The sequence below is a fragment of the Balaenoptera acutorostrata genome, chromosome 6 (genome assembly GCF_949987535.1).
Source record: "Balaenoptera acutorostrata chromosome 6, mBalAcu1.1, whole genome shotgun sequence".
In the NCBI taxonomy this organism is placed as follows: domain Eukaryota; kingdom Metazoa; phylum Chordata; class Mammalia; order Artiodactyla; family Balaenopteridae; genus Balaenoptera; species Balaenoptera acutorostrata.
The window spans coordinates 69,273,214-69,299,274 of NC_080069.1; the positions used below are offsets into that span (position 1 = coordinate 69,273,214).

Below are 26,061 nucleotides of genomic sequence, written 5' to 3' on the forward strand. Positions count from 1 at the left end.
CCAGGGCTTGAACCCGTGTCTCCTGCATTGGCAGGCAGATTCTTAACCACTGCGCCACCAGGGAAGCCCGCAAATTATTTTTTAAATCCATGAATTATTTTAATAAAGAAACATGTCGATAAAACTAATAGCTAATTTTTACTGAGTGCTTACTAAATGCCAGCCACTATTCTGAGCATTTTATGTATTCTCTTATTTTATTTCATGATAACCTAATAAGGAGATCCAATTATTATTCCCATTTTATAGATGAGGAAACTGAAGCCCAGAGAGGTTAAGTAGCTTGCCTGAAGTCACACAGTCAGTACATAGTGTATATAGTAAGATTCAAACCAGGGAGTCTGACTACAGCATTTGCAATTTTACATAACAATACTTGTCTCTTTCTGCTTCAAGTATTTTTTTGCAAAACATATACGAAAGCCCAGGGTAATTACCTACTATGAGGAGGTGAGTTAACCTTAAACAGTTTGGCTTATGAATATCTATGTAGTAATTGCACAGTAATGATACAGGAAGTGTGAGTAGGAGTTTTAAGATAAAATTTAGCATAAGCCGTGGAAATAAGAAATACACTCTCCTGGGACTTATTGTCAATGAAAATTAATTTATATGAGCATATCAACCCTAAGCAATTAATCTGAATTATGATAGCATCTTTATTGTAAGCATCTATTACAACTTGGCAAGTGTCACTTAATTTATTCTAAGAGTTCCTCTCTGGAGCAGTCCTGAGGAAAGCAGATTATATAACAGTTATCGCCATGTCTAAAACAGAAATGGGAAAAAACCAAAGGCAAGGAAAAATCAGGAGATTTATTCCACAGTGTTCAGCCTGTTTAAGTCTCATTTTGATTAAACCCTAGTTCCCCAGCATTGTTGTTCTAAGAGATTTGCTGCCTTTCCCCCTCTGGATATCATAGTACCAATGTCAGAAATCTAAGAAATGAGTTCAGTGCTGTCCAGGCCAGGCCAACTTCTTACCTCTGTGCATCCTTGCAGCTAAGGAGGTTGGCCTAGGACTGCCCAGTTGAGGAGAAGATGCCCACACCCTTCAGCATGTTAGCAGTGGGTAAGGGGGAGGTGTATCCAAATTATCTGTGAGGCTTTCCAACCAACCCTTCTTTCCCCAAAATTTATACTGAACCTAGTAAGTCACCAGCTTCAGGGTGTCTTGGCTAGCTAAAAGATTGAGGACAGCTGAGATGGACAAAGCACAAAAATCAATGCACATACCAGGACACCTATGCGGCTGCCTGCTTTGTTGCATGGTTCGACAGTTTAGGGCCAACCTTACCCTTGTTTCAAGGCCACAGACCCTGCCTTTGACTCTGGAGGACAATCTCAGAAATGTGTGCCACTGATCACAGGATGACGCACAGAACGCAGAGCTCAATCAACACCAGTTTCTCACTGCTTCTGACCAAAGCTCTAAGAACTGGTCAATGCGACATCACCTTTGTGCCCAACAGCACATCCTTTGTTTCCTACATGTGACAAACTACTTCTGTGGAATTTTCTAATAGAAAACTAAAGTATGCTACCCTCATGAGAAATACTATGATAATCTAGATAAAATTAGTATTGCAGTAGGTTATGACTTCCTTCTTTTATCTTAACCTTTCCCCCCAGACAATGTTTTAGGACATCTTGGCTATTTTCTTTTCTACCCTGAGTAAACAAATGTCATCAATTGCGATTGCTTCAAAGAAAGTAATCTTATTTTGATTTAGCACAAATCAAAATCATATTGCTTCATCCAAAGTTTACTCAAATCAATGATTTTAGATAAAGTTAATGATGCTTTACGTACACACAAACATTTAACCATCGGAGACAAATTTAAGGTCTTTTGTGGCCAACATCGGCTCAGCAAATTATTTTTCTGGCTATTAGGATATGCTATATATCCTTCAATTGCTGTTCCTAGAAAATCTTGCTAATTTGATATTTAGGGTAGAGAGACTTAGTAGTGTAAAAGAACAAATGTCCCTTGTTACAATTTTTCTGACAATTGAGCATTACGTTAGTCAATAGATTTTTTAAGTCATTTTATATTTGTAAGACATTTAAAAATTCCTCCCTGAAAATGTTCCCACTTAACATGAGATGTGGAAGGCAGCACAGATGTGGATTTGACTGGCTATCATCATCCTTTGTTTCCTACACTCTGGGCTTGCCTTTTTATAAATATTATCTCTAAGTCTCACAATAACCTTGCAAGGGAAGTATTACTGGCTGCATTTTACAGGTTGAGGAAACTGCGGTGTAGAGTTCCATGCTTGAGATCAGATAACTAGTAACCAAAGGAGGCTGATAATCTGGTCTCTCTGGCTCCAGAGCCACAGACCCCAACTTAATTTGGTGAATCATGTAATGCCACAGAGAATAAACATTGTAGAGTAAAGGTGAGAATGATGTAATAGTATTCACATTGTGCCCTTGGACCCTGTGGGGATAGAGCCCAGGCAAGAAGGGTCTCCAGGCTCCACAGCCTGCTTCTTTGACCCTCTCTGCCTGACACCACTCTGTTTGGCCTCTCCTGTGATTTTTCAGATTCTGAAATTGATCCAACATCAGGCTGCCTTAATTCTGTCAACATGTTCAGGTCTACCCCTGGCAATCCATGGTTTTACAGGATAATTTTACTTGGAGAAAGGCAAGCAAAATATAAACAAGGACTTAACTATGTACGAGTGGGCAACTGCTGGGATTCTAAACAAAAACACCCCCCTAGCCTGAGTCAAATGAAGGCAGGCAGCAGGATTTCAGAACCTTCTAGACAACTTGCATTGGGCCCCCTGATTCCACTGCGTTTTGACAATGAATATCTGACCCAAAAGATTCCTTCTTAGTGCTACTGGCCACACTACAACAGCTTTCCTGGTTGTTTACATTTCAGACCCCTGAAAACTTCACCCTTGCTCCTTTCTCCTCCTTGATATTTCTCCTTGGCATTTCAGTTTTCCAGATGTACATTCTGGCTGGGAGTTCCCATGGGCTCTGTCCCTCAGGGAAGGTCAGTCCTACTTACTGCGAAGCTAGTTTCTCCACTTCATCTTCATAATGGCTTTAGATCACCTAGGAGAACACCATCTTATCCTGGAGTATGTGCCAGGATCTCTTCGCTCCAAGAGCCAGAAGCAAACTCCCATCACCTCCTGTTTTCTCCCTGGGCTCACTTCGAGTCACCCACTAATTTTCTATCTTTTTCAGAGAGCTTCCAGAGAGCAGCTCAAAGCAGAGATGATGGGCACATCTAGGACTAAGCAATCAGAGTTCTCCTCGATCAGTTTACCCTCTCTGCCCACCTCTCCGGGTTCTCTTTGATGACTCATGACTCAGGTGTTGTCAGAGGAAATTGAAAGTCTTCCTGAAGTCTTTTAATCACCCTCTCAAAGCACAGGTCATTTTACACAGAATGAGAAAGAAAACTATCCCACTGACAGCTAGGAGCTGACCTGGCACTATCAGCTAGTCCATGGTGTTCTCCTGTGGAACATAAGTAGTTTCACAGATCACCACCATCAGGCAAGACCACTCTGTAATCATGTCAGGAAACAGACAAAGATATGAACATTGTCCAAATTGCAGAATGACCAAGTATCCCCCAACACTGACTAATATGAATGCTACTGCATCTTTACTATTTACCACTTAGATCTGCTTGGTTCCTCTCACCTTCTCGATAAGAAGACTTAAGATCTCCAATCATGGAATTACTCCCACTTCCTGGCAGCACCCTGTCCAAATGATCTTTGAACCTCCCCCAAATCACTTGACATAAGTCCATATGGTATAAATCTTTTTCTAATACCTTCTCACTGAGACTCCCCACAGTTCCCCATAGTATGTGTCTTCTTTACTGCAACAAGTCCATGAACCCTACTTTTTTTTTTTTTTTTTTTTAGCATATAGTTGAGTTTTTTCCGTTTATTTATTTATTTATTTATTTTTGGCTGTGTTGGGTCTTCGTTTCTGTGCGAGGGCTTTCTCCAGTTGCGGCAAGCGGGGGCCACTCTTCATCGCGGTGCGCGGGCCTCTCACTGTCGTGGCCTCTCTTGTTGCGGAGCACAGGCTCCAGACGCGCAGGCTCAGTAGTTGTGGCTCACGGGCCTAGTTGCTCCGTGGCATGTGGGATCCTCCCAGACCAGGGCTCGAACCCGTGTCCCCTGCATTGGCAGGCAGATTCTCAACCACTGCGCCACCAGGGAAGCCCGAACCCTACTTTTTTTGACTATAGGTATGTTCCTGGTATTCTTTAGCTGGAGGACATTGATATCACTATGATAATGTGATAAATGTCTACTGTTTATTTAGCGCTTACTATGTGCCAAGGTCTATTCTAAGCTCTTTGTATATATTAATACCTGTAATCCTTGTTACACATCATGAAATGGGCATGATAATTAGTCCCATCTTGTTGATGAGGAAACTGAAGCATGGGGAGTTTGAATATGTGGTAGTCCTCTTTCCCTGAAGAAGGATATTCCCTCATGAGTTTGGGCAGTCTTTAAGCTACAGAACAGGCCAAGAAAACACTTCATTTCTCTATGATCTCTAGGACCGAGGTGACTGAAGGCTAGGCTAGTTCCATAGGGCTGTTCCAAATGGAGAGAAGATCCTTTCCACTTGCCCATCTTAAGCCAAAACCTCAAGGGCCAAGGGGAAAGAGTAGAAGCGTGAGCTCATTTCTGAAGAACTTTTATTTTCTTCACTGCAAAACATGATCTCCTGCCAAGAACAATGATTTGATATATATAGGGTTTAATATATATTCTCCATGATATTCTCCATATAGCCTATGATATTTGAACACTTACTATGTGACAGGCATAGTTTCAGATGTTTACTAGTCAACATAATTAATATCTCAGTCCTCATCACACTCAATTTCTCAGCAACTCTTGACACAATTGACCATTGATCACTCCCTCCTTGAAACACATTCTTCAGTTCCTTTCTGGGAAAACACACCTCTTAGTTCTCTTCCTACTTCCCTGACCACACCAGCTCAGTCCCCTTTGCCTCCTCTTCTCCCTGACTCCTGCATATTCCTGGAGTGGCCCTGGCTCAGATCACACTTGTCTTCTCTTCTCCATCTATACTCACTTCCTAGGGGAGCTCATCTAGTCTCATAATTTCAAATACCACCTATTTAACTGATGACTTCAGATTTCTATTGCTAGCCCAGACTTTGGCTGTAACTACAGACTGCTGACTTGACATATCCATCTGGATATCCACAAACATTTTAAACTAACATATGCAAACCACAATTCCTCATTCTCACCCATTCTGACCCCATTCTTATCCATCAAGTCTGCTCATCCTGCAGGCTTCTCGATCTCCATAAGTGGCACCACCATGCTGTGGTCAGGCTACAAACCTGGGATTGCCTCTTACTCTCCCCTTTTTCTCACATCCCTTTATCAAGTCCATCAGAAAATGATTTTCAGCTCTGAATTCTAAACACATACAGAATCCAACCACTTACCACCTTCACTGCTGTCACTCTACTCCAAACCCCCATCTTTTGCTTGGAATAGTGCTACAGCTTCCCAGCTGCTTTCGCAGTTTTTACACTTGCTCCCCTACAACTTCTTATTTTCTTGAAGTATATCATAGACACAGTGAAGTGCACAAATCTTGTGTGCAGAGCTCAATGAATTTCTACATACGTTTATACCCATATAATTACCATCCAGATCAATATATAGAATATTTCCAGCCCAGGAAGCTTCCTCCTGCCTCTCCCACTGCTAAAAGCAACCATTATCCAGACCTCTGCCTCCATAATTTAATTTTTAATGCTTCATATATATGGGATCATACAGTATGTACTCTTTTTCTTTTTTTTTTTTAATTCATGTCTGTAAGATTTATCCACATTTTCAGTTGTAGCAGTAATTCATTCTTTTTCCATGCTTTGTAGTATTCCATTATATGAATATACCACAATTTATGTATCCATCCTACTGTTGATGGATATTTAGATTGATTCCAGTTTGGGTCTATTATGAATATTGCTGCTATGAGTGGTAAACGTATGTGTTCATGTCTCTTGGGTACATCATATTCTTCAAAGTCAGACTGATGCGTTAAAATGTCAAATCACACAGCTTCTTGCTCAAAGCCCTCCAGCAGCTTCCCATCTTCCTCACAATTTTTACTGAAGTTCCAGCAAAGGCCTACAAGACTTGTTCTCAAATACGGTCCACTTTTTAAAGCATCAACACTGGAGCTTGTTAGAAATACAGAATCATGTGTCCCTCCTTGTCCTACTGAATCAGAATCTGCTTTTAATATATCCCCCAGGTGATTCACGTGCATGTCTGAGAAGCTCTGCGCTTGGTGATCTATCCCTTCGCCATCACCTCTCTGACCTCATCATCTACCACTTTCCCCCTTGCTCATTCCTCTCTGGCTACACGGGTTACTTTGCTGTTCCTTAGACACCCCAGACATGCTCATCATTGAGAGGTTGTGTGAGCAGGACCTGGTCAGCAATTTCTTCTCCTGACCCAGTTGTCGGCTTACCATGTGACCTTAATTTCACAGTATGGTAGCTAACTTCTTTTTACCCATAAAGAATGAACCCAGAGTATAATTATAGGTGAAGGACATGGGAAGACTAAGATTAAGTAGTGGTGATGGGGGAAAGGGGAGAAACAGATGTCAGGAAAAAAAATACATATATATGGGGATATATGTATATGTATAGCTGATTCACTTTGTTATAAAGCAGAAAGTAACACACTATTGTAAAGCAATTATACTCCAATAAAGATGTTAAAAAAAGGCAAAAAAAACCCATATATAGCCATGCATGTATATATACATATATACATATATATACATATATACATATATATACACACACACATATATATACATATATACATATATATATATAATTAGGCTGAAAGATTTTTCCACATCAGAATATATAGCTGCATAGGAATAATGATGATGATGATAAGAACAGAAAAAACAACAAGTTTTTATTAAGTATTGACTCAGCCTGAAAGTGGAATTGCTAGATCAAGGGGTAGGTGCATTTAAAATAGATGTTTCCAAATTCAACCATAGGGTTGTATTATTTCTACATGCTCTTCTCCTTAATAATGTAATCCTCAAGACAACCCCATGAGGGTAGTTACTATTGTTTTCTATATTTTACAGATGAAGAAACTGAGGTACAGAGAGATTAAGTGACTTGCCCAAGGACACAGTGTTAATAAGTGGTGGCATCAGACTCAAATGCAGGCAGTCTGATTGCAAGGCCCACACTCTTAACCCTTCACTGTGCCTCTCTCGTGTAACCATCACCACCATCCAACTCTAAGAACATTTTCGTCTTTCCCAACTGAAACTCTGTACTCATCAAACACTAACTCTCCACTCCCCTCTCTCCCCAACCCCCGGCAACCATCATTCTACTTTCTGTCTCTATGAATTTGACTCCTATAGGTACCTCATATTAGTAGAATTATATAATATTTGTTATTTCATGATCTGCTCATTTCAACTGGCACAATGTCCTTGAGTTTCTTCCATGTTGGAGCATGTATTAGAATTTTCTTCCTTTTTAAAGCTGAATAATATTCCATGTATATGTCACATTTTGTTTATTCGTTCACCTGTTGGTGGCCATTTGGGTTGCTTCTACTTTTTGGGTATTGGGAATAATACTGCAGTGAACATGGGTGTGTAAGTGTCTACTCGAGTCCCTGCTTCCATTGCTTTTGGGTATACACCCAGAAGTGGAATTACTGGATCATATGGTAATTCTGTAATTTTTTTTGAGGAATTGCCATGTCATTTTCCATAGCAGCTGCACCACTGTACATTCCCACCAGCAACGTACAAGGGTTCCAGTTTTTCCATATCTTTGCCCCAGGCCAATACTTCTTATTTTCTGTTGTTGTTGTTCATAATAGCCATCCTAATAGGTGTGAATTTTTTTATTTTTCATGTATAAAATCTGTTAATCTTTTCCTTCATGTTTCCTGTTTTTCTTGGAAAGGTCTTTGACTTCCTAAGGTTATACAAGCAGTCTCCAAATTTTCCTTATAATATATTTATCACTTCATTTGGTACATTCAGGGCTTTGATTCACCTGGAATTAATTTTCTATTTGATTTAAGATAGGGAGTACTAACTGTCTTCTTCCAGACTGAAGAGTCAATGATGCAAGTGTCATTCCTGATAGTTCATGCCTTTCCCTTTCTACCACTCTGACTTTCCTGTGGCTCCCCAACCCCCCAACCCAGGGCCAATACTGAGCCACTGTTGTTTTTAATACTTCCTATCTTTGCTTGCTTATCAATGCTATCAAATTAGGCTTATTTTTTATTGCAAGAAAGTGAGTGTGAATAAACAGCCCATAATAAAAAATGTACCTCTTTCTTATGAAAATAAAACATTCAGGAGGATTATAAAAGAAAATCTTATGGCTGTTATCATTTGCCTTATATATTGAGGTGCCCCTATGTTGGGTGCATATATATTTACAACTGTTATATCTTCTTGGATTGATCCCTTGATCATTATGTAGTGTCTTTGTCTCTTGTAACAGCCTTTATTTTAAAGTCTGTTTTGTCTGATATGAGTATTGCTTCTCCACCTTTCTTTTGATTTCCATTTGCATGGAATACCTTTAACCATCCTCTCACTTTCAGTCTGTATGTGTCCCTAGATCTGAAGTGGGTCTCTTGTAGACAGCATATGTACCAGTCTTGCTCTTGTATCCATCCAGCCAGTCTGTGTCTTTTGGTTGGAGCATTTAATCCATTTACATTTAAGGTAAATAATTATTGATATGTATGTTCTTACTGTCATCTTTTTAATTGTTTTGGATTTGTTTTTGTAGGTCTTTTTTCTTCCCTTCCTCTTTTGTTCCCTTCTTTTGTGATTTGATGACTATCTTTAGTGTTGTGTTTCAGTTGCTTTTTCTTTTTTGTTGTGTATCTATTGTAGATTTTTGGTTTGTGGTTACCATGAGGTTTTGATATAGCAGTCTGTATATATACAAGATTGTTTTAAGTTGCTGTTCTTTTAATATCAAATGCATTTCCAATATCCTGCATTTGTGCTCTCCTCTTCTCACTGTTGCTCCTATTGATATCATATTTGTGTGTGGATGATTTCCTACCTTTACTGTATGTTTGTCTTTACTGGTGAGCTTTCCAATTCATACGTTTCTTGTTTTCTAGTTGTGGCCTTTTCTTTTTTGCCTTGAGAAGTTCCTTTAGCATTTGTTGTAAATTTCACTTGGTGGTGCTGAATTCTCTCAGCTTTTGCTTGTCTGTAAAGCTTTTGATTTCTCAGTCGAATCTGAATGAGACCCTTGCTGGGCAGAGTATTCTAGGTTGTACGTTTTTCCCTTTCATCACCTTAAATATATTGTTCCACTCCCTTCTGGCCTATAGAGTTTCTGCTGAAAAATCAGCTGATAACCTTATGGGGATTCCCTTGTATGTTATTTGTTGCTTTTCCCTTGTGGCTTTTAATATTTTCTCTTTGCCTTTAATTTTTGTCAATTTGACTAATATGTGTCTCAGAAATATAGATCATGGAACAGGATAGAAAGCTCAGAAATAAACCCATGCACCTATGGTCAATTAATCTACGACAAAGGAGTCAAGAATATACAATGGAGAAAAGACAGTCTCTTCAATAAGTAGTGCTGAGAAAACTAGACAGCTACATGTAAAAAGAGTGAAATTAGAACATTCTCTAACACCATACACAAAGATAAACTCAAAATGGATTAAAGATCTAAACGTAAGACTGGATACTATAAAACTCTTACAGGAAAATATAGGCAGAACATTCTTTGACATAAATTACAGAAATATCTTTTTTGATCCACTTCCTAGAGTAATGAAAATAAAAACAAAAATAAACAAATGGGACCTAATTAAACTTAAAAGCTTTTGCACAGCAAAGGAAACCATAAACAAAATGAAGAGACAACCCACAGAATGGGAGAAAATATTTGCAAACGATGTGACTGACAAGGGATTAATCTCCAAAATATACAAACAGCTCATGCAGCTCAATATCAAAATAACAACTCAGTCAAAAAATGGGCAGGTCTAAAGAGGCATTTCTCCAAAGAAGACATACAGATGGCCAAAAAGCACATGAAAAGATGCACTACATCGCTAATTATTAGAGAAATGCAAATCAAAACTACAGAATGGCCATCATCAAAAAGTCTACAAACAATAAATGCTGGAGAGGGTGTGGAGAAAAGGGAACCCTCTTGCACTGTTGGTGAGAATGTAAATTGGTACAGCCACTGTGGAGAACAGTATGGAGGTTCCTTAAAAAACTAAAAATAGAGCTACCATATTATCCAGCAATCCCACTCCTGGGCATATATTCAAAAAGATACATGCACCCCAATATTCATTGTAGCACTATTTACAATAGTCAAGACATTGAAGCGACCTAAATGTCCCTCAACAGAGGAATGGATAAAGAAGATGTGGTACATATATACAATGGAATATTACTCAGCCATAAAGTAGAATGAAATAATGCCATTAACAGCAACATGGATGGACCTAGAGAAGTAAGTCAGACAGAGAAAGACAAATATCATATGATATTTGTCCATTTGTATGTGGAATCTAAAAAAATGATACAAACGAACTCATTTACAAAACAGAAACAGACCCACAAACTTAGAAAACAAACTTATAGTTACCAAAGGGGAAAGGTGGTGAGGAGGGATAAATTAGGAGTTTGGGATTAACATATATACACTACTATATATAAAATAGATAATCAACAAGGACCTGTTGTATAGCAAAGGGAAATCAACTCAATATTCTGTAATTACCTAAATGGGAAAAGAATCTGAAAAAATATATATATATGACACTGAATCATTTTGCTGTACATCTGAAACTAACACAACATTGTAAATCAATTATACTCCAAAAGAAAAAAATTTAAAAAAGAAACCACTAAAAAAAAATTTGTTTACAAAAAGCCTGTGTGAAAACGTTTATAGCACAAAAAAATCTTATGATATAAAACTCTAATTACATTTATGTTTATTTCTCAGTTTGACTTCTCTCTCCCTATCTGTGGCTATTTAGTTTAGGTTTTTATTTAGCATTGTATTTGAAAAGAAATGAGTGTCACTACAGGGATTAAACAGCAGCAAATCTAAGACTTATTGGTCATGACTGGGTCAGGCTCACCTTTCTGCAGAACTCTGAGATCCATACAAATCAGAACAGGACAACATGTAAAAATAACATGTTTTTCCATTTCAGGAATTAATGATTATTTTCTTATAATAGTGAGATGATATTTTATTTTTAAATTGCATGTGAACATGAATTATCAGAAGTATCTTTTCCCAGAAATGGGTAACTAAATAATGAATTCTTTCTACAATCTACTTTTGTTTTCACATTGAAATCAGGTTTAAATAAATTTCTAATTTAAAGGCTTGCCTAAAATTAATTAGAATTGGAAATGACTTGCCCCACAAATTCTTCCCATTAACAATTATTATATCACTAGGTTAACCTTCTGGTGTTAACTGGATTCTGATTTTAGCTGCTATATAAATGTATTTTCCTCTAAATAAAAGAATCTCTAGATTAACAGCCATCTAAGCTGAGCTCCCAAAATAGCTTGCAAAACTGGTGATGAGCCGACATTTGAGCAATGTTTTAAAGTAAGATAGATCAGCTCAACCCACCCTTTTAACCAAAAATTTGCTGTGGTATATATTGTACCTCTTTAGGGCAAATAAGGTCTAATACCCAGGGAGGGTGATATGAGTATTAGGGATAGGAATGCTTGAAGAGAAAATAGAAACATTTACAGAGAAAAAACAATATTCCTCCCTGCCTCCTGACATTGCAAGGAAAATTTTGGTGGTGTGTTTTAGTATGAAAATAGAAAATGTATGGAATATAAAGCTTAAAACTATTTATGAAAAGGACTATATATATAATGCTAAACAGTTTTTTCTTCCCTCTTTGATAAATATAAAGGTGGAATATATTATTATAAAATGATTTATAAAGTCTTTGCATCTGAATAGTTACTTCTTACCAAGTGGCTCAGATGTTTCTGAACAGTTCTTGAGAGCGGAACATGAAAAACCTCGTTAAGACACAGGAATAATTGTGTGGTCAGGCAGCTATATCACCACAAAGCATCATCATTTTTGTTAATGATTTAAAATAAATGCATGCTGTTACTTACTGATGCTGAAAGGCTACGCTGTCCCACTTCTATTTTTAAAAAATCTTTATTGAGTAATTCACATACTATAAAACTGTAGGGGTACACATTGTATGGGTACAATTCAATGACTTTTAGTATTTTTATAGAGTTGTACAACCATCACCATAATCCAGTTTTAGAACATTTCCATCATCCCCAAAAGTTCACTTGTGCTTGGTCAAGTATAGTAAATCTTTGATCCCAACTCCAGACCCAGGAAATCATTAATCTACTTTTTGTCTCCATAGATTTGCCTTTTCTGGACATTTCACAGAAGTGGAATCATACAATTTGTGGTCTTTTGTGTCTGGCTCCTTTCCTTAGCATAATATTTTTGGGGTTCATCCATGTTGTGGGACGTTTCTCCTCCAAGGGACTTTTCGAATCAGTTTGTCAAGCAAATTTTTAAAAAATTCCTGTCAACCAGGTGGAAAGTCCTTTGTTCAACAATGCTTTTAATCCCTCTTATTTCTTGCTTTGGCTTCCTCCATCTTCTGAAGCATTTTAGAAGAATTATTTTATATTACTTATGAATGTAAGAAAAGCACATCAAAGTACAGAAATACTTTTTACTGGATTAAAAAAAACCCTCTAGTTTTGGGGATTCCATGGATACTGAAATGTAGGGTCAGAAGCACACGTAACTCATTGAGAAGATAGAAGTGAAACTAAAGAATATTCTACATGGTCACAGTTGTATTCACTGGGGTTTAGTTTTGTCTTTTTGTTTTATTTTGTTTTACTTCTCTTTTGCCTTGGCTTGTATTCTGAAAATAAGTACTTTATTAATTTCCTGGCTATTATTATAAAAGGTGTTAAGTAGTATTACTAAGAAGTAAAAGAAACACCCAGGATGTACGAGAGCTACAGGCACTGGCAAGTTACTTAATCATTCTTACCACCAGTTTTCTCATCTGGAAAAATGGGATATTAGTGACACCTGCCAAACAGACTGTTATAAAGAGTAAATGACTCAATAACCATTAGCCTTTAAGGATACTATGTTCATTTCTGTGGAAACTTTGTCTTTTTCTCCTGAAACTTATCTTTACCTCCCTAGGCTTCAAGATTTACAGAAATGTATTTCTGATTGACACTATGTAGACTGCTGCTGCTTTTCCCATACAAGCCTGCTCTCCCTCAACAACTACAGGCATATTAAAACAAAGATGCTCTAATTCCTTTTTAGTCTCATAAAAAAAAAAAAATCCCACCAGGAAGGTACTGTTATTATCCCCAGTTTACAGATGAGAAAACACGCTGTTTAGACATGCTGTGACTCACCTAAGGTCACAAGGCCAGGAAGAGTCAGATAGAGCCACATTTGGAAAACTGCAGGAAGTCCAGCTGACCAAAGCTGGGAAGGACTACAGTAGAAAATGAGGTGGGGCACAGATCTGGTCCAGAGGGCTCAGAAAGCTGAGTAGAGCATTTATACATGATGTGGCAGAAAAGAGAAGTTTTAGAAGTTTTTGAGCAGGGGAATGACAGGAGCAGAACTTTTTATTATATTTAAAATATTTTAAAATAATCTTGCAATCATGTCTATTTTCGAGGCAAATAATAGCAGCTAACTTTTACTGAATCTTTATTAAAGCTCTGCTCTAAGACCTTAACATGTATTTGCTCATTTAATCCTTACAACAACCCTTTAAGGTAGGCATTGTCATTTGCCCCATTTTACAGATGAGAAAACTGAGGCACAGAGAGATGTAAGAACTTGCCAGACGCTACACAGCTTGCAAGAGCCAGGCTTCAATTTCAGGCAGTCTGGCTCCAGTGTCCATAGTATTAACTTCTGGGCCACAGTGCTTTTTAGTTAATAGATCTATACCACAGGCTAGACATATAAGGATAACATGGGGCCATTGCAGTACCCAAAGTCTAAGGTGATAGGGATTTGGATTTCAGGGGAGGCAGCAAGAATGGAGAAAAGGGGAGATTTCAGAGGAAAAGCTGGTGGTAGAATTTCTGGACTAACTAGATACGTGGGGGGTTAAGAAGAAGAGTGAGTTGAAGATGGAAACCAAAGTTTTCATTCCTCTGGGAGAATCATGGAGCCTCTGAGGAGTACAAGGAGCTGGCAGGGGGGCTGGTCTGGAGGAACTAACAGTCACAGTGCAGGGAGTGCTGAATTCAGTGTAGTACCAGGAACACAAGTCAGCCAACTGCAGCTGGCAGCATTGCTCAGTGAGTGGATGGGGCTCCGGACAGAGATGTGGGCATCTTCAGCAAAGAGAAACTTTGAAGTCAGGAAAACAGGTGAACTGTCCTAGAAAGAGAGAGCAAAGATAGTGAAGGAAAAAGGCTCTAAGTCTAGGTAACCATTGGGACAGGAGACAAGAGGAGAAAGCAAGACAGAGTGGTTAACATTCCAATGCCTGCAGTGCAAAACTCCCTTTCAAATATGCCATCTTCTTTAGGAGAGCATCCCTGTAAGGTAACTATGTTGCTCCTAGAGATAGAGAAAATTGGAGTCAAGACATTTAGGGGGCTTGTGCACAATCACATAGCAAGTTAGTGACAGAACTAGAATTTGAACCCAGTCCAAGTGACTCCAATGTCTGTCTCTTTCTATGAGCAAAAAGCTGTGGAAAGATGAACGTGCCTAGTCTGGGTGAGGATTGCTGGCTGTGGTCTAGGGGAAGACTGGCAGGACATGAAGCCCAAGAGGTGAATTGGAATAGGATTTTTAAAGGCCATGTCATGTCTAGGAATTAAAGAACCAGTAAAATTTTTTAAGCAGGAAAGTAACATGAGATTGCTTTTGAGATAGGAATAGAAATGTAAATAAATATAGAGAGAGCCATATAAAAGATGGATTGGAGGGAGAAGAAACTAGGATAGAGAGATTGGTGGTAATATAGTGCTTTTGTTGATGGGTAATGATGCTCTGAGCTGGAGCAGGAACAGCAGGAAGAAGGCTGGATTTAAGAGGTGTGCAGAGACATTTAGGTAAGACTTGGCTCTCTCTCTCCCCATAGAGATGCTCGGAAGACAGTTGGAAACACAATCTACCACTGAAAAGAGCTCCAGGGTAGAGATTTAGAATTCAGACGTCATCAGCAAGAAGTGGTAGTTGGATCCTGGAAAGTGATAGTATCACCAGGAGCTGAGAAGACCAAGAGGAGATGGCTGAGAAAAAAATTCTAGGGGAAAGTAAACAAATAGAGGATTTGAAGGACCTTCTCTGGAAAAGGTTCTAGTACCTCTATGTTTTTAGGAATTGCCTTTCCCCTTTGTATTTCATTTATGGAAGGGGAGCAGGTCTTGACTTTTCAGAACTTCCTTAGCTTCCTGTTCTGCCCTCACCTTGAGCACAGACACTAGTTTCCTTATAGAGCCACGGGCTGGCCTTGTTCTCTCCCAGGGCCCTTGGCCTGAGCCCCAAACCCACGCTTGCGCAACAGCGTAGGAGAAGCCACATCTCAAGAAATGTTTAGAAATCAAGTCTGCGGGCCGTGGTCGTTACTTGGATGTGGTGGTTGCCCCCAGTTCTCTGAGAAGTTAGATATGACAACGAGGAGGAGGTCACAAGAGCCTTAGGAGGCTCACATTCAGAGAGTGCTGGTCACTGAAATCACTATAGGGATGGGGGCATGAAATCAGAGACAGTGTGTAGAGAGGCTCTTTTAAGGGGAATTAAACAGAGTAATTCAGTTCAGCCTGTACCCCGGTAAATTTAGAGCTCATTACGCAGTGTCTTTTTAAAATTCTTGTATTAATTATAATAGAAGGCCAAAGGCTTTTCAGATGATCTGTAACGACATACCCTGCCTGCTTTACTCCCATTTTCCTCACTGACTTGATTATTGCCAGTGTACTGAGAGTAGACTGCAAGGTTGGGCCTTGGAACAGGCAGGTCTGGGTTTGAATCCTAGATCTGCCATTTGGTAACTGAGGCCACAGGGAAAATCAGTCGAACTCTGATCCTCAGTTTCCTCAACTGTAAACTGAGTCAATACATCCTCTGCTCAGCTTCCATTCCATCCAACTCCCTTATGGAGTGCCTGCCAGCACAACAGAGGCTGGAAAGCCAAAGGCAGATTTCTCAGACTCTTGCAGCTGGGTTTCACATCTGACATGGTTCTGCCAACTAGGCACACCTGAAGGAAACCTGGGAGGTGGACATGGGCAGTATAAAGCTTCTAGAAGATGTTGGATCTTCTTGTAATCACTGTAGTGGAGCTGACTGACATTTGGGAATGTGGAGGTGGAATTTCAGTATTTGGTTCTGAGCATCTATGACAGAAGGCAGTAGCTGTGGGGTTCCCATAAGAGAGTCCCCTGTTCTGGCTGAGCATTTCTCCCTGCTATGTTATTCCTGATAGTATAGAACACAAACTAACTTCCATGGCTCCCCTAGGAATTCTTAACCTGCCAAATACCTTGCAATAATTACCATTCTGTTTAAATTACTAATTGGAGTGGATTCCATTATCTTCAACTCATAGACCAGCCTCATAGGGTTTTGCAGGCAAGTCAATATATGTAAATTAAGTACAGTGCTTAGCACCTGGTGAGCCACATTATTATTCCTATCAGTGTATCAGCTGCCACAATAAAGTAGAAGTAAGCATCTTACAATATCTTAATGATTTTCTAATTTTATTTTTGAAGCATATTTTGTTTCTAAGATTTTTTTGTTCTAAGTATTATAGAATAGAGGTCTTAGCTTTGTGCACAGCTAGGATTGACATAGAGGAACATTAATTATCAAAGTAAGAAATATGTACTCTTTAAAATGAGGAAATCCAGGATAAAAGAAAATACGCTTATTATTGTTTTTTACTTAAGTTCTGGAATTGTCTTCAACTTCAGTTAATAGCATTTATAATGTACCAGACACTGTTAGGAGCTATGTCTTTAAAGAATTTTAGATAACGGACGAGAACGTCATTGATCTTTCGTTCTTTCCCAGGCTCTACTCATCTTGTCAGCATCTTCTGATCTTGCTGGAGAAAGTCCATATATTTTAGAATCCATAAGTAATATAAAGGGCTTTTGCCAAACTGGAATTCTTAGTTTTTACATAGGGTGACCTTATTGTTTACAAACATCTGAGAGTAAGAGTGGATTTAATTGTGTTGTAATTTTTATTGGAAGGTATGTGACAAGATGCTGTAACCAAAGCTTTTAAGCTTCTGAATAATACTTCAATTTTTTTATTTTCATAAGTCATTGATTAAACAGTGGACTAATTTTTTAAAAGCTTCAATTTGTTATTCATTTCCCGTTCCAGATTCTTCCCAAACTACTTACTGGATGTTGAACATTTAAAATATCTGTAGAGCAAGTTAAAGTTAAATGCCACTAGTCACAGCTTTCATTATGGTTGCTTTATTTTAATGATCTTTATGGTTTGTTTACCTGAAATTCTGATTTTGCTTTTAGTTTAGAAGGTATCAATAATGTCTCTGTTAATTTTAAAAAGGCATAGACAAATATAAAATATTAATTTCTGATAAAAACAAAATCTCTTTTGTGACAAAACATGCAGAATAGCTTTTTGGCATTGTCCAGTTAAGCAAATAAAAAGACAACTTTTCTATTACATGTGAATACATTATGCATAAATTAAAAGACTGTTGGAAACTAAAAACACAGAAGTATACGGATTTTTTTCAAGGTTGGCCTAATTATTTCTCAAAAATAGGAAAGGCTCTAATTAATAAAAAATTAAAACTACAATAAGGATAATTTATAGGACAATGTCGTTGCCTTTTTTGTGCTGTGAAAATGTTTTATGTGTCCACATGAAATTTAATCATTTTAAGATTGTATTAAAGGGAAACGTATTAAATGGTCTGTGGATCTTTACATAGTTGCCCCTTCTGAGACTCAAAAGATTGACAAATTACTGAGGTCACTAACTTTGTGGCTGCCCTTAATATTTTTTAAACAAAGAATTTGAAGAGTTAAAATACACAAGAAAGAGTGGATGTAACAGTTTTATGAAGGTGGTCAGAATGTGGTTTCTACTATGAACAATAATTTTTTTTTTAAAGAAACGCTATGATGATTTTTTAAATTAATTCATCTATTATTTACTTTTGGCTGCGTTGGGTCTTTGCTGCTGCGCGCGGGCTTTCTCTAGTTGCAGCGAGTGGGGGCTACTCTTGGTTGCAGTGCGCGGGCTTCGCATTGCGGTGGCTTCTCTTGTTGCAGAGCACGGGCTCTAGGTGTGTGGGCTTCAGTAGTTGTGGCATGCGGGCTCAGTAGTTGTGGCTCACGGGCTCTAGAGCGCAGGCTCAGTAGTTGTGGCACACGGGCTTAGTTGCTCTGCGGCATGTGGGATCTTCCCGGACCTGGGATCGAACCCATGTCCCCTGCATTGGCAGGCGGATTCTTAACCACTGCGCCACCAGGAAAGTCCCTGAACAATAATTTTTAATAAGCTAGCTCCCTTTTATTATATTCTCTTTAAAATTAATTGTGGCTCTGTAATTGTTAAACTAGTACCAGCTAAGCCTGTAAAATCATCTTACTCTGAAGTCATAATGAGAAACATTTTAGTTTCAAATTGTCCTATAAAGCAGTATCAAAAGTAACAGAGATAGGAAAATAATTATTATAAAAAGGTGTAAAATTCTTTTAAAATAGGATAAAGAATTTTATATTTATGATTTGGGTTAAAGACTGTTACAGAAACTTACTGTACATGTTCTCTTTTGCTCTTGTTATTAGTGTCAATATTTGGGGAAGAAGGGTGAAAATGTACATTTAGTTAAAAAATGCCTATTACTGGTAAATTAATAACTACATTAATGTAATTATCCCTTTATGGCTATTGAAAAAGTTTGGTGATAAAATTTATTAATTAATTTGAATTTTAAGATGTATTTGGACCTAGACCTGTGACTTTAAACACAATTTTACAAAGTATGTGGTAATTAATAAAGTTTTAATTGATAATTATCATTATAGCTCAATGATGTCCTTCATCAGGATTTTTTGCCCATGAAAGAGAGGGTCTGCATGGATTTTTTTTTCAACTCTAGACTTAGTTTATTGAAGATATACAGTCTTGCTGATTTTCACAATTTCTCTATGATATATGGAGATGATTGCTTCTATTCTTACTGGTAGAGAGTAGAGACCTAGAATATAAGATTTGTTTATAACCATTTTAAAAAATAAACTTAAGTTTTAGAATAGTTTCAGATTTATAGATAAGTAAAGTTAGGGTATTCAGAGTTTTTGAATATCCTTAGTTTTTACCCAAGTGTCTATTATTGGGTTCTTGGGCCCTAGGCTTTGGTGACTCTCTGGTAAGCCACATGCTTTCAATTATCAGCTACCTTCTGTGACCCTCTCCAGGTTGACCTGGGAACCTTGCAGACTTTATCCACAACCCTTGGCAGCTGAGGGAGACTGGGGTGGCCTCTCTCAGGCCTTCTATAAGCCTAGATCTGCTCTGCAACCATTTCTGCTTTACTTTAGATGCCCCTTCCCAGAATTCTTGACAGGAGGCAGAACTACAAGTGCTCTCTGTCTGAGGATTCTCAAACTCGAAATCCATCACATCCCCTGGGGCTTCAACCCCCAGGAGGGGTCACAGAGCCAAGCCCCATCTTTTTTCATAAAATCTCATTCTCCTCTTCCAGTCCCTTCCCACAGGAGAAAGAAGGCACGGAAGGAAAATTGAGTCACATTATTACTCATTCCTCTCACACTATGGTTTATATGCTTGCTATCCTCTAGGCTTTGCTAATGATACACAGTGCCAAGATTTGAGAATTTAAAAAGAGCTCTTTTCTCTCTCAAGAATCTAACTCTTTCAAAATAATGGGCTTGGGCTTTCAGACTGTTGCTTCTCCTATGTATTTTCTAAAAATCCATTCAGAAATTCGGTCTCCTGTGTTCTGGGCTGTATCTGCTTTCTGTTCTAAGGCAGTGAAAGGCACTGACTAAAGTGGTGAAGGACTTGAGGCAACAAGAAAAATGTGGCAAAGAAAAATCTCTATTGATGTCTGAAAATAATACCCCTCTACCATCATATTATGATGCAATATGGACCCAATACTTCAAATGAATTTCAGTGTGGAGCTGGATGGTTTTGGAAGACAAAATGATTTCAGTGCAAATGGTAATTAAGGCCAATAAAGTGTTTCTGTATTTAAAGGCACATAGATATTTTTCTCACATTTCATATAGTAAGCTGAACATATATTTTGGGCTTGGATAAATGTTCTAGACTGCATGCATACAAGAGCTGAAGAAGAATATCATACTTATTCCATATATATTCCAGATTTCACTGCCAAGGTTACAGTTGGGGATAGCAGTCCAGAGGGACTTTAGTCAAAGTCTCTTGAGATTAAAAAAAGAAAAAACATGAGTTAAAGCTATTGAAGAAAGAAAATCCACTAGAAAAGCAAATTATTAACTCTGTGCTCGGATTCAAAAGATGAATAACCACACTTTGTCTTTTGTTTTGTCCTCAGCTGGAAAGGCAGCTAATGATGCAGAATGAAATGAGAGAAAGACAAATGGCTATGCAGATTGCTTGGTCTCGGGAATTCCTCAAATATTTTGGAACTTTTTTTGGCATTGCAGCCGTCTCTTTAACAGCTGGGTATATTTGCTACTTACTTTAAAATTTTCTTCTACTTCTTTTTGTCTCTGCCATGATCATATTATTAAGTTGGCCAAGATAGGACTTTGATCCAAATAGTACACGTATAGGCAAACAAAGTAACCCTGATAGCTTAGTCCTTGGCGGTAACTCTGTAGAACCAGGATAGTAATAGTTAATTCTTCCTTTAGTTTCTTAGATTTCTTCTGTACTTTTCTCCATTTTATAAGTAAGAGAGAGGACTGACTTTGCACCAAGACAGAAGGAAGTCTCTACAAATTCATCTCCACAGTCCCTAGGGGATAGATATCAATACTTAAATATTTTTAAAATGAGTAATCTGAGCCTCAACATCAAATAAAGATGAACAAATCATAGACCCTACCCAAGAACCGCAGAATCTGCTGAGGGATTATGGGTAAGCAAATCCTATTTCCATAGAAGAATTAAGTAACTTCTGAAATGGAGGATATTCTTCCCAAAAGCGGATAACTTTTTTCCTTTCATCAAGTACAGAGAGATTTATTTACAGGTTATTCCTTGATATTCATTCTTTTTTGTTCTTGAATCAGAGCAATTAAAAAGAAGAAGCCTGCCTTCCTCTTCCCTATCGTTCCATTAGGCTTTGTCCTTACCTACCAGTATGACATGGGCTACGGGACCCTTATACAAAGAATGAAAGGTAAGTCTTTGATAAACCAGAGTCTCAATTTCTGATACATTTTCTGGTTCCAGGATCCACTCCTCACACCCCCTTGACTTATGAAAATTCTGACAAGACTCTCCCTGAGCTACCAATAACCGATATTTCTACCCCCTCTCACATAGTGGTATGCTGGAGTCACCTCATACCAGCTCACAAGAACCAACTGTCAAATGTTCAGGAATTTTGTAAGCTGCTTGTTAAATACAGTCATTATTAAAAATTAAATTTCATAAACTAACACAACATTGTAAATCAGCTATACTCCAATAAAATTTTTTTAATTAAATTATATAAACTTACAATTAAATAAATTACAGAAAATACATAATATTAAATTATATTTAAAACAATAATAAATAATCAGAACTTAGTTTCTAATTATTTTACAAATATCTGTACTCTTAAGTTATGTATATCTATTCTTTTAAGTTATGTATATCTACTGTATCTGTATGGTGAAAATGCAGATACAATATATAGATATAATAAAATACAGATACAACTCTGACTTCAGTGACATCCCATTGGTATGTCAGCTTGAAGGTGGTCATGGTGGGAGTATTTACACCATGGAAATCTACAAATACCAAATCAAGGCTTGACTTACTATTTTGTTGATTGTCTAGATCAGGGGTTGACAAACTATGATCTGCAGGCTGGCCACCTATTTTTGAATATAGTTTTACTGGAACACAGACATACCCATTCATTTCTGCTTTTCCATTTCCATGACAGTGCCGAGTCACTGCAACAGATATGTAAGTCCCCACAAGCCTAAAATATTTACTATCTGGCCCTTTAAGAAAGTCTGCCAACCCGTGGTCTAGACTTAAGAAAATGATGAAGAAAATGTTAATAATGTGTATTAGTCTTAAAAGTGTGTTGTGTCCATATCCGTTATGTTGTGAATAGCATAAAAAAATTCAAGAAATGTCCTAATATTTGAAAACTGTTATCTGATTCAACAAAGTCCACAATATTCTCAAACAACTAAAGTTCCAACATATGTCACTGTTTCACTTTTGTCCTACTCATTAACGTAAATGAAAACACCAACCATCACTCATGTTGAAATTATACTTTCTCATCAACTGCTTAGGCGAGCTATGGATAAAAGAGTTCAGCAAAATCAATAAAAACATTCTTTGAGGATCAATTTGCTATATGGAATTTATGATAAAGGGTACTGTACATGTTATTATTATTTATAAATTGTATGCTACATATATTTCATATAAGTAAAATTTATAATAAACTTATGTACATAATAAACTTATGTACATTTGTCTTTGTTCTGGAAAGCTGGTTGTTAAATTTTCACCAGTACTGTGCTGCTCTCACTGAACTCTGGCTTTTATTGCCCTAGAAAATAGCCCTGCTGCCACAGATGCCATTCCTGTCCCAAGAAGACAGAGTTTCCCATTAGTCTAGGATATCCATGTCTTCCAAATTCCCACCACTACACACCTCTCATGAAGATCCCTAGTTCCCTACTCCTCTAGCCTTCAACCCAGAGCATGCTGGAAACAGTGCTTTCCCAAGCCTTCATTTTTGCCATCCTGTTCTCTCCTGGGCTGTAGGCCCATCACTATCCCTGAGGCTCTGTGGGGACTGGTTTAGTATGGGAAAGGAGAAGGTGCAGGTATTGGGAGTAGGCAGTAGAACATTTCATTCACAAACTTAGGGAAATGGAGGGATGATATGTTCTTAAAAATTCCCATTTGAAAATAGAAGTACATTTTCCACATAGAAACTATGTTAAAATGTCCTTTGGGGTCAGACATTATTGATATCATAGTTCAGCTATATTGTGGGCTAAACTGTTTTGTTGATGGCCTAGGAATTTATTTATAGCATACATTACTGTGGGAAAATGTATTCTGAGTTCTAAAACACTGATCTACAAGTTAACTTTTGGAGTATAATTCCATTTTAAGCTGGAAACTAACTTACAAAACTGATTTACTTATGTTAAAACTCATTTCAATAACCTTCTCAGGTTCATGTTACTCATCTGCTTAAGAATTCATTAGTCTGAGCTCAACTATGTCTCACTGTTTATAAGAACATTAGAGTTCTCAGTCCCTCATAAAAGTTAGTATGTAGTATTAAGAAATCTCAACTCTATTATACAGCATTCACTTGAACGTATTACTAATGGAGAGCAAATTTATTTTCTAGGAATATTTTGATTGTATAATTGGGAAGTAATTTTATTACAGGTCCATCAGAGTCTATAGAATATAAAAATTTAACTTCCAAGGCATGTTGTGGAAATTTCCTGTTTAAAAAAAAAAAAACAACTTTAGAATCCACCAGGAAACTTACCATATTAAAAAGTTTAGTTTATAATATATAGCCCTGTTAACTAGAGATGACCCCAAGCTATATACTTCCTGTTTAACTGACTTTATTATCAGCCATTCTGTAAACACATACTAAGAATCTGCCATATGGAAGGCACTCTCCCATGGAAACATCTAGTCTGTCATCAATAGCCTGCCCGATTACATACAATTTTATAATGATTTTTACTTAGTATTTAAGACTGAGAAAAAAAAATGTTTGCAGATTGTTGGAATGCTGTGATAATTTGCAAATTGTAGCCTGCCCTGTTGGGTTTGGAGTATAAATTAATTGTGCGTTAAAAGAGGAATATTTCAAGAAAACAACTGCCTTTATTCCCAAGGAAAGTTTATGGAATGTCAACAATACATATTATAGTTTTTCAAAATTTCGCTAGTCTTCAACAATAAAAGTTGGCAAATGTCACTGTGCCCAAGAAATTACTAGCTATTATTTAAGAGGAATTGTTTATAAAAATGTGTATATGTGTGTGGATGTATGTATATATGGACTAAAGAACATTTAATATTATTTGGGGTATTTATAAGTAGTTTCAAGTCAAAGATAAGCTTTCCTGAAAAATTAGAGTTTTTTAGTAAACTTTATTTTCTTCTCACGTCACTTATGATATAATAAGGGGCAACAAGAAGAACTATATGGGGTTTCACCACCCTAAACCCCTCCTAACACAACCAATAGTTATCATCCTGACTTTCCTTCAAGGAAAAAAAATATTACTTGCTATTCTTTCTCTTCTACATTTTAAAATGCTGTCTTCTGTCAAATAAAGTCTCTGGCATCTGATTTATCTCATTATGAATCTTCAGGATTCATTATTGTGTTTCCTTTGGGAGGTCACTTCACCGGGGACAGTGGGTGAAATATTTAACTGTGAGATCTGGGGGCATGCCTCCACACAGTGTTACAGCATGTCACTGGAACACAACAAGTAGGTCTTCTCACAAAATGCTGATGACCCCTTTGTCACCTTGCACATTTCTGTACTTTATTTAAGGTGAAGCCGAGAACATACTGGAAACAGAAAAGAGTAAGTTGCAGCTGCCAAAAGGAATGATCACTTTTGAAAACCTTGAAAAAGCAAGAAGGGAACAGAGTAAATTCTTCATAGACAAATGAAATCATGTTTACCCACCAAATCTCAAAATACAGAATTGTTGACTTGAATCATGGCCTTTACAATTTTTTAAATGCTTGAGATTTTGATATCATGGTTTTTATTTTAAAATAATAAAATTTAAGATGAACTTTATTAAATTATTTTAAAATAAAATGTATAACATTCAACACAAAATCATGGAGGTACTCTAGATAACTTTCAGATTTCCTCTGTATGTGTGTGTATCACAAACATCTAGATGTAAAATTAATAAACTATATTATTTTGAATTTCTGGAAGCAAAAGTTCTGTTGTTCTCATTTCTCTGTTGCACACACTTGCGCCATCACATTAATCTCCCACAGATACTGCTTTTATTTGGATTTTTCAATTGTGTCCTGTCTCCACATGATAGAAAACAACTAATGTTAATGATTAACATGTATATTGCACTTGCTATGGCCATTGTCTGATTGTTTTGCACATATTCTTGTAATTATCCCAACAATCCCATGAGGCAGGCATCATTTTTTTTTAATAAATTTATTTTATTTATTTATTTATTTTTAGCTGCATTGGGTCTTCATTGCTGTGCACGGACTTTCTCTAGTTGCGGCGAGCAGGGGCTACTCTTCGTTGCGGTGCATGGGCTTCTCATTGCAGTGGCTTCTCTTGTTGCGGAGCACGGTCTCTAGGTGCGCAGGCTTCAGTAGTTGTGGCAGGCGGGCTCAGTAGTTTTGGCTTGCGGGCTCTAGAGCACAGGCTCAGTAGTTGTCGTGTACGGGCTTAGTTGCTCTGCGGCATGTGGGATCTTCCTGGACCCGTGACCCCTGCATTGGCGGATTCTTAACCACTGCTCCACCAGGGAAGCCCCCATCATTTTTATAGATGTGGAAACTGTGGCATAAAGAGATTGAATTGCTTGCCTAAGGTCATACACAGACAGAACTGGGACATAACCCTAAATGGTTTGGCTCCAGTGTCTATACTCTAAAAGGTCTTGAAAAAGTTATGCCTTAATGCATTCTTGACATGAAAAGACAATTGTGA

At 37.6% G+C, this 26,061-nt stretch overlaps 1 protein-coding gene across 4 annotated transcripts in view; it reads left to right on the plus strand.

Annotated features, from left to right (window-relative positions):
* Window positions 1-25,502, plus strand: part of PLGRKT (plasminogen receptor with a C-terminal lysine) — a 48,625-nt gene extending 23,123 nt beyond the window's left edge. For 2 of the 4 annotated variants that reach the window (XM_007182199.3, XM_028166536.2), the window contains exons 4-6: window positions 20,712-20,842; window positions 21,415-21,524; window positions 24,910-25,490. In XM_007182199.3, the coding sequence (XP_007182261.1) occupies window positions 20,712-20,842; window positions 21,415-21,524; window positions 24,910-25,031 (363 nt within the window). In that variant the 3' untranslated portion in view covers window positions 25,032-25,490. Of the gene's footprint in view, window positions 1-20,209; window positions 20,354-20,711; window positions 20,843-21,414; window positions 21,525-24,909 lie in introns of those variants that run through there. The other 2 variants (XM_007182201.2, XM_028166535.2) reach the window with 2 other exon arrangements.
* Window positions 25,503-26,061: the final 559 nt, after the last annotated feature.